Below are 9,839 nucleotides of genomic sequence, written 5' to 3'. Positions count from 1 at the left end.
ATAGATGCCCATTTGTATAGATGCTTAGTCTGGACTGGACATTGAATTATTGAATGCTTAGAATATTTTAAGCCCACCTAGATTTTCACAGGAAAGGGACCAAACAATGGCCTTCAGAAACACTAAATGGATAGTGTCCCTGTTTATATAACAAAGACAATACAATACATAATACACAATAGACCCATAGACAGTAAATAAAAAGAAAATATTCAATAATAATAGCGTATATTAATTATAATTTGTACAATTGGTGTTTTCTCACTCAGCACGCACAACATTCACTGGAACTTAATACTAGAACTTAAATACAATTATTCTAGAGAACTATCACAGTCGAAAGCGGAGGTAGGAGGTGATCCTTCCTACGAGTACCTTTCTCGTACTCTCGCGAACATTTCAGCACTATCAACTTTGTTCGGGCCTTCGTTCTTTCCGAAGAAGGTCATCCTTGTGGTCTTCACGAGGCCGGTCCCGTTCTCCGCCGACTTTCTCCAGTACACGGTCTGCACCGCGTTCCTTCCCGCAATGTACCTCGTGGCACTGCCGATGAGTTGGCGTTTGTCCATCTCCGAAAATTAAAATTTGTAGTATACAAAGTAAGCAACACAGCTTCACGCTGTAGTAGTAATTTGTTATGAAGAGTTGTTTAGCAGACGAGAGCTAAGTTGTGTTTGATGTAGTGGAGTAGATGCGGTCGTTTATATAGTGGTGGGCACGTGCGCCGCGTCTGACTGATAAAGGTACCACAACACGTTACTTGTGACGAAGTGCGGTATCGGTGACACACTTGTCTGTGTATAAACTTTGCACTTCGCTAACGCGTGCCGGTCATATATGTGTATAAACTAATCCATGTTTATAAGGAAATTATGCAGCTGTATTTATTCCAAAGATATTTGAGACTATATTTGCATACATTGCGCGATTCAAACTAATGATTTGCTGAGATTTTCTGGTTAAACCGGCAATGTATACAATTTTAAATTTAGGAGTAGTTGAAAATGATTAGTTGTTGGTATGTTGTTTTATGAATATTTTATGGTAGATAATGAAACATGGTTCGTTGTTTGTTTTTGTTGTTTACAGAGTAAATAAGAATAATAACAGATGATCTTATTAGTTCTTGGAATACAGAGTTATTTGTTTTTCGAGATTTAAGTAAATGCAGACAGTCATTACTAGTAAAGTAAACAGATATCACGTTAAATTCGTGTGCCACCAATTTGTCATTTGAAAAGTCATTATTTCTAGGAAATATTTTATTGTTTTAATATAGGTTTACGTGAATTTAATATGAATGTCATTGTACTTAGTCTCCACAGTAACATTTCAAAGAGGTTTCTGATTTCATTAGATGTTCGTGTGATGTTGTACTGTTGCGCAAACGTTTTCCCTAGATCTTTTCCATCGTACTAGCAATCCACCATTTTACATTATTACATAACATTACATAAAGAACCAATTTTATAATATAAGACTAAGAAAATAAAAAGTTAGGGTTTCTGAAACATCTAAAATCATTTTGTACTCTATAAATCAATCAGACTAGGTACTCTGTATGTTATATTATCCCAAAAAAAAGCGCTAATTAGTAGCATTAATGCAATTCTAGGCACAATTTACGCGCTATGTTTATGTATTATTGTTGTAGGTGCTAGAATATTTTAATGAACATAGATTGAATATCCGTGAATAGAATACATTAGATTGATGATTTGTTTACCATTAACGGACTTTATCCTTTGCACTTTGGACTCTCGTGTTTATAAATAAACTCTGATCTACGTTATTGAGAACAATTGGTACAATTGCTTAGAAGTATAGTTTAGTAGTGTTGATTGCAATAATACAAGTATATGGCTTAGTATGTACTAGGAAATTATTTTATATTCTCTGATAGATTATAGAAAATGTAAATACTTATTATAATATAGTTACAGATCTCAATAAATGGTCTTTATTAAGTAAATTAAATCGAGTTCTGTCGGGCCTACACTTGGAAAAATAGAGTTAGGCTTTTAGTATACTATTGGTATTGGTTAAAAATATGGCTCGGTTTGTGGTAGCATAATCAAGAAATTAGGACATTACTTGCCTTAACACATAGTGATATTTTTTATATTTTTTATTCGTGGAATAATCATAATCTATTCGCCGACATTTTAATCGTCGGTCAAACTTTAATCATCACTAGACTTATTAAGAATATCTTTACGCCACGCGTAATCTAGTCATATTATCACAAATTGTTTACCTCTCATTTCTGTATTTAATAACGATAAAAACAATAATAATAGGAATAATAGTAGCCATTTTGCGTATATTCTTCATAAATGCGCCGTAAATAATGATAAAAATAAATAATTTCGCTACTTTTACGTCATCACTGAGTGCCATTTGTTTATGATAATGTGGAATATGATATCATTTTGTTTACATTATATGTAGAACAGAAAAAAGTGTATTATTACTCGATGTTTGCGGTGATGTTAGTGTATGCGCAGTAGTTATTATTGGTTAAGAGATTAAAAGAACAAAAGTTGTGATAAAAGACTGTTCTTTAAGGTGTCTTCTGTCTGTCGTGAGATATATTTATTGTAAAAACACGTGAAAACAAAAAGCAAAAATCAAATAATAACACTAATTTAAAAGTACGTCTTCTTATTCTACAATAAAATTATTTCACTTGCATGTGTTACAGTAAGTAAACACAGTATCTTTTAGAGTTCGACAGTTCTAATTAAGTGTTTAAATACTTATAGCATGATGGAAATCTTTGCACTAATATTTTGCATTGAAAAAAGCCTTGGTCGTTAGCCTTTTTGACTTACATAAAATTGACCACAAATTAGGTCTAATTGACAGTTCGTTGACCTGTCTTTGGTATCAAATGCAACCAGTATACGTACTGGTTGCATTTGATACCAAAAGAAGGATTCAAAGAAAGATCATTTTATTTAGTTCATCAGTGTGCCGTCAAACCGTAACGGATTGAATTACTTTCATATCTGTATTTGTAGTAATAAGTATGGTTATATTTTGGAAAATAGCCAACCAGAATGTGGTGTCTCTGAACTAATATTTATCTCATACGAAGGTCGAATCGTGAACTCTCTATCAGGTACTTGTCTTGAACTTGTACTGCTGATGCAACAGTTGAAATATTGACGTATATTTCAAATAGTATAGAAGTTATTGTTGTGATAAACAATAGAATTATATATTTTTAACTAAACTATTTACTTGCAAATCGATGATATCGGTAGCGGACAAATGCTATAGTACGGCACGATAACTCGTCTGCAAAGGCAGATTTTACTTTTCGGGAAACAATATTCTCTTTTATGTGCCAAAATATGCTTTATTTCAAAAAGCAATTTAGTAACAACAATTTTATTAAGATGTTAAAAAACATAACTGATGCAATACATTTTATATACCTTGCAGAATAAATTACTCACTCAACTACTTTCAGAAATGTCTACTGATAGTCTTCTGTACAGCATAGAATAGCTAAACACAGTATAAATAGCATACTCTTTAAAATACTGTTCATTGGCTATTTGTTTGGGTTATACCAAATTTGATTTGCACACGCCCCAGACAAAAATAAATACCTTCTGTATCACTTCCGTGGACAATTACAGTTCAACGAAGGTTAATTGTTCCGTACCACGTTTATAAATGGTCAAACGAATGTCACTCCACGTGGACCATTGCAGTCTTTGAACCGTACGTACGTCACTTCGATGTATTATTAGAATCACTAATTGAAAACGCAAGGGACTGAGATGCACATGCGATATTGGTAGCGTGAAATCGAAAATAGTTTTTGCTAAATAAATGAGATATCATTTTGGAATCAACGGAGATTGAAAATATTCTGAAGTACCTAATGTTTCTTTAAGTATCGTACCTTTAGTGTTCAACGTAACGTCAAAATTATTCGTCAGATTATATATGCCAGAATAGCCCTTCACATGGCTTGACGACCGTTGTATTAATTGAAAGCCAACGGGACCAACTTGTAACATGATCTATAACAAGGGGAGACGCTCAGGCCAAATAGCACTATGTGGCCACTCATCCGTGGAATGTCCATGCCAAAGATTGCTTAACCCATGCAACGTTTATAGACTATATAGTGAATGTAACCGACTGTGAACGCCCTAGGATAATGATAAAGACATCACAATTTTATTTTTTATCATAGATCGATGAATAAATTGAAACCTTCTCTTTACTCAAAATAAAAACAATGTTGTATTCCATTATCGATTTTGTAATAACATTATCAGAATGTTACGTAAATATTTTCCTATTTATGGCTGTTAAAGTGTACAAATCAATTGAATGTGCGCATACAATCTGAAGTAGTGCAACTGGAAAACTCAAAGTATCTTTACCTACAGGTAAATGTTTATCAATCAATTACATTTATATACTAGGAAAATCCATTCAGTAGTCACGCACTATTAGTAACTAACATTGTGACGAATATCTAAGTAAAAATAGTTTGTTAAGTGTCAGTAGCTAGTAGCTTTATCAATCGTCTTTCCTTTGGTGATTTCATAACTGTTCATGTTTTGGCTAATTGTGCGAACGCGTGAAATTGAGTCATAGTCTAATGACTAAGTTGTCTGATTGTAAGTTGTTATTGACTCAATGCTCAATACTGAGAAACTGTGATATATGTTATGTGAAATATTTTGGAGCTTCTCTCGGGTTTAACTTTACAGTGGGCAAGACTACTAAGCTTTTGAAACACATAGGGCTTTAGGCACATATTTCTTTTCCCACCTATTTTATAAAACGAATGTTATCTTCGTCATCATTTGTCAATCAGCTTACGAACATTGCTAGTAATCTTTATATTAACTTTTTGTTATGCAGCATGTTTGTTACTATAACTTTCATCGCATAATTTAAAATATAAAAAAAATATCACAAGTTAATGATAGAGTTTAATATTGATCTATTAATGAACTGAGCATTCTTAATAACTTGAGTATTTTCCAAAACAAAGCTTCCAAAATAATTAATTCTGAGACGGAAAAGCGATTATCATAAAGCACATTCAATAAGTACTTGTAATTTCCAACGTTGCAGTCTCATTGTTCAAACAATATAATACTCGAATTGCACTTAATGTTATCAGACAAACCTTTCTAAGAATGCTGAAACAGAAACGATTGTAATCTGTTTTGATTGTTTTAATGCTTTAAGGAGTACTAGCTGACTCGCGCAACTTCGCTTGCGTCACATAAAAGAGACTGGGTCAAAATTTTCCCCGTTTTTGCAACATTTCTTACTGGTACTCTGCGTCTATTGGTCGTAGCGTAATGATATAAGCCTTCTTGGATAAAAGGGCTATCTAACACTGAAAATTTTTTTCAAATAAGACGCGTAGTTCCTGAGACTAGCGCCTTCAAACAAACAAACACACAAACAAACAAACTTTTCAAGCTTTCAGCTTTATAATATTAGTATAGTATAGATTTGTAATCTTTTCAAATAGACTGTATGTCTTTTATGTGGTAAAGAGGAGTGTTTTGTCATTTCTGTGGATTAATCAATGAGTTGTATCTTTAATGGGTGTTTGTTTGAACTGTTTGTCGTTGTTTGAATGGAAGGTAAGCACTTGAGCAGCCTTGACAATATGGGTCTTTTGTTTACAAACGACTTGTTATGGTTTTAGAAGTGTTATAAACCTAGGGCTTTGTATCGCAAGCCTTGAAAAACTAGGTCAGTAAATCCAATGGTTACAACTTACACCTCTCTTTTCATCAAGAAAAGACAGATGTATTGTATTGTTATAAAAGTAGCTATTTATAAACTCACACACGATGTATAGGATCGCTACGGTTCGCTTGCATTATGGGCTATAAATGATTATTTCGCACGTTATTAATTGTCATGTTATTGTATCACGTGTGTGTGTATACTATTGCAGATTATTTGTTTTCGTATGCATTTCGTACGCGTGTAAGAATTTCCCAGGGCTTATTTTTATCGCCATTGTATATATGAGTATCGACAACCGGCAAGCTATCGAACAATTTTGTATGAAAACTTGATCCCCGCTTCTAGCGAGCGCGAGCGTCGTAAAAACTATTTTAACAGTACATTGTAAATGTCAAAATCTTGATACGCAATGGTTAGAATTTTTAATCGCGCTACTGAATGTGCTCCATTGCGTTAAAGCAAAAGTGTATACTGAATTTTATGGTAATGATTTTTAATTTGATAACAATATTGATTTTACGTCATCACTATGACTTACGACAAGCTTATAAACCATGTTTTATCGTAGACTTGACTTAATCTAGAATAAAAAGTTTAAATATTATTTTACATATAAGGGCAAAGAATAATTGATTGCGATTAAAAATACCAAAATTAGGCATCATATAATAGCCTGTAAATGAGTTGACTTTCAAATAAGTCAAGTTCATGAAGAGCTTATTAAACTTGTTGTCGGTCCTAAATAAACTGTAATTAGATACGCCTAATTTTGTCTATTAAGTTCTTGTTATATTTTAATTAATACCAGTCTGACTAATTTATTCTTTTAGTTTTACTTTAGTTTATAGTCTAAAACTTAAAAATAGTCTATAACATATTATTAATTTCTATAGATTTCATATAATTGGTGCCAATTGCTGCTTATATAAGAAGTGAAAACACGGTAAGGTTAGGATTTTTTTGTTGATCGTAGTATAGGTTTCATTATCGATATCAATACTAATTATTTTCGATCTTAAAACAACAACAAAAATTGAGAACTACAGATAAGTTAGCATTAATGCATTATTTTATATCGTTCCAGCCCAACTAGCACACAAGCTGCTTATACAGTCGTTATACAGCCTGATAGTTGCATAAGAGTCGTTCAAATGCTGTACAATTCTCTATAAGTTGTATACTAGCTATTTAAAAAACCCTTTAACAGCTAGGCGGGACAGTAGCCGTTTAGTAGGAAACTAATGACTTATAGTGATATATGAGCATGTAATTGCATCGCTAGACAGCCTAGGGAAGTATAGCTGAGTTAAGGGAACTTTCTATAACACCGTTAACTGTATAAGGGGACTTTAGGAGATAAAGGAGTTTAAACGGAGTTATGCGTTGCGCTTATAGCGCTCAAGAGCGTAAATAAGCTTTTTGTAATGCCTTAGGTTCTATAACAGATTTTTTTAGGGCTAGTGTATTACTCATCTATAAAAGAGTTGCGTAGGTCTTTAATAGCGCCTTGAGCGTTATATCAGATATTTATATGGCTTCTGTACGGCAAATAGATGTATAAGGTATCATTCGAAACATTTTTACAGCCATGGGGATTACAGAATTATGTTAAGCACCTAAAGCGCTATAACCGAGTAATATACCTTTATACTAAAGCTTAAAATTATTATCATAATATATTTACATAGGTGCAGTGGTGGTTCAGTCTGTCAACTGTTTTTAAAGAATAAAATAAAATAAAATAAAATAAAATAAAATAAAATAAAATAAAATAAAATAAAATAAAATAAAATAAAATAAAATAAAATAAAATAAAATAAAATAAAATAAAATAAAATAAAATAAAATAAAATAAAATAAAATAAAATAAAATAAAATAAAATAAAATAAAATAAAATAAAATAAAATAAAATAAAATAAAATAAAATAAAATAAAATAAAATAAAATAAAATAAAATAAAATAAAATAAAATAAAATAAAATAAAATAAAATAAAATAAAATAAAATAAAATAAAATAAAATAAAATAAAATAAAATAAAATAAAATAAAATAAAATAAAATAAAATAAAATAAAATAAAATAAAATAAAATAAAATAAAATAAAATAAAATAAAATAAAATAAAATAAAATAAAATAAAATAAAATAAAATAAAATAAAATAAAATAAAATAAAATAAAATAAAATAAAATAAAATAAAATAAAATAAAATAAAATAAAATAAAATAAAATAAAATAAAATAAAATAAAATAAAAATTAAAAAAAAAATGAAAAAAAACTGACCCCTTCAACGACTGACCCCTAAAAGTACCCACAATTATATTGAAGCATTCCTATGCCACAACTGCAGAACCTTGAGGTCTACAACAGCAAACACTAGAGCCTTTGTACAGCTTAAGCCGCTAGAGCAGATGTAACCAACTCTGAGAGGTGCTTGATCGAGACGCCATTACAGCATTTGGTAAACATATTTTTTGAGGTTATTACGATCTTTTGAAGATCATATAAATCTATAGCCTGGTAACGTTAACATAATTAAAATCATTTTTTATTACCTATAACCCTAATTAAACTATCTGTAACACTCAAAGTCTTATTTATGTTCAAAATACAATTTTCAAATCCACATATCTATATAATTTTTGCATTTAAAACTGAATATTGTGAGGGCGCATGAAAATATTGACGATAATATACATATATATTGACAGCAAACTGGAACTCGCACTTTCATATCACGTACACAAAGAAATAAAAGCGATAGACTACTTGTTATTTTCATAATCCAATCCGTAAAAATAAAATGTCTCCTCATTTGTCACTGATGATTCATTTTAATACAATATATTTAGTTTACACCACAATAAACCGACCATATTACTAATTTAGAGCGTTAGCATTTATAACCGTTACACAGTAGCGCTAAAATAAGGTAAAGGTGGTATAATCGCGCTGCAAGAGCTTTTTCGAACGCTCGTGGCGCTAACCACCTCTGTACAACAGCTGGTAAGCGCCACGAAGCTGCGAAAAAGCTCTTGTAGCGCGATTATACCACCTTCATCTTATTTCAGCGCTCCTGTATTACTACTATACTACGTTCTATTATAATTACTATTTACGACCACTGTAGATCCAATGTAGAGCTATAAGCTGGACAGTATGGGCCTATTTGACGCTACAAGAGATCTGTAGCCGCTTATAGAACCACTATACTTCTTACTAAGGAGCCTAAGGCGTTATAAAAATCCTTTAACCGGCCATTGTGCAGCTTGTTATAGCGCTTGTGTGCTAGTTGGGAGTCATCTGCCCTTTTTAATAATCACTACTTCAAATCATGAAAGTTTTATCACTCCAATCTAAACATGATATTCACGTGAAAGATAAAAATATACAAATGTAACAACAAATCGTGAATTCCCACTGAATCAATGAAATCATTGATAAATAAAATAACCGTGTGCTTCAGTGACCCACTTACTTTACATAATTAATGGCCAATCAATTATGTTAGTCATAGCGGGTTTTTATAGAAATGTTATTTGTTTACTAAAGATAAACTTTCTTTATCGATTAAGAAGTGGATAGACTTTGTTGATTGATTATTAATTAGTAATAATTAATGTTGTGTAAGTATTTAGTCTTACTTTCAAGTTCCATTGACAAATTGATGAAGATGATTGAATTCAATAAACATATTTGTATAAAAAAAAATCTTGTTGTTAGCTAGTGATTGGCAACTAGTTCAGTGGTCCGATTTTTAACCCTAGAAAGATAACCTATGCCTCAGAGGCGCCCGCGAAAAATGTATATCGCTGTCTCTTTTTATTTCGCGCGCTTACGAACTTGAACTTCTCAGCCAACTCAGTCGTCGATCAACACGAACACGCCATTGCGGTAAGTACCATAGTTTTTGTGATATGCAGAGTGGTTGCGCTCGAGAGGCGCATGGTTATCTTTTTTGTAACTTTTAGTGTTGGGTTATATTTTTATTTATGCTGCAATTTCGCTGTATTTTACTTTTTAAAGTGAAATTAATTATAGTTTTTGTTCTTGTTTTGTTTTCAGAGACACTTTAACACCATGGCAAGT

The 9,839-nt window shown here is 31.4% G+C and overlaps 1 protein-coding gene across 1 annotated transcript; it reads right to left on the bottom strand.

The window, feature by feature from the left end:
* Window positions 1-211: 211 nt before the first annotated feature.
* On the bottom strand, window positions 212-690 carry LOC142975887 (uncharacterized). The gene has a single exon (XM_076119013.1). The coding sequence runs from the start codon at window positions 567-569 to the stop codon at window positions 366-368; it is 204 nt and encodes a 67-aa protein (XP_075975128.1). The 5' UTR covers window positions 570-690; the 3' UTR covers window positions 212-365.
* Window positions 691-9,839: the final 9,149 nt, after the last annotated feature.

This window comes from Anticarsia gemmatalis, chromosome 10 (assembly GCF_050436995.1).
Source record: "Anticarsia gemmatalis isolate Benzon Research Colony breed Stoneville strain chromosome 10, ilAntGemm2 primary, whole genome shotgun sequence".
NCBI lineage: Eukaryota > Metazoa > Arthropoda > Insecta > Lepidoptera > Erebidae > Anticarsia > Anticarsia gemmatalis.
This window is presented reverse-complemented; position numbering and strand designations above follow the sequence as displayed.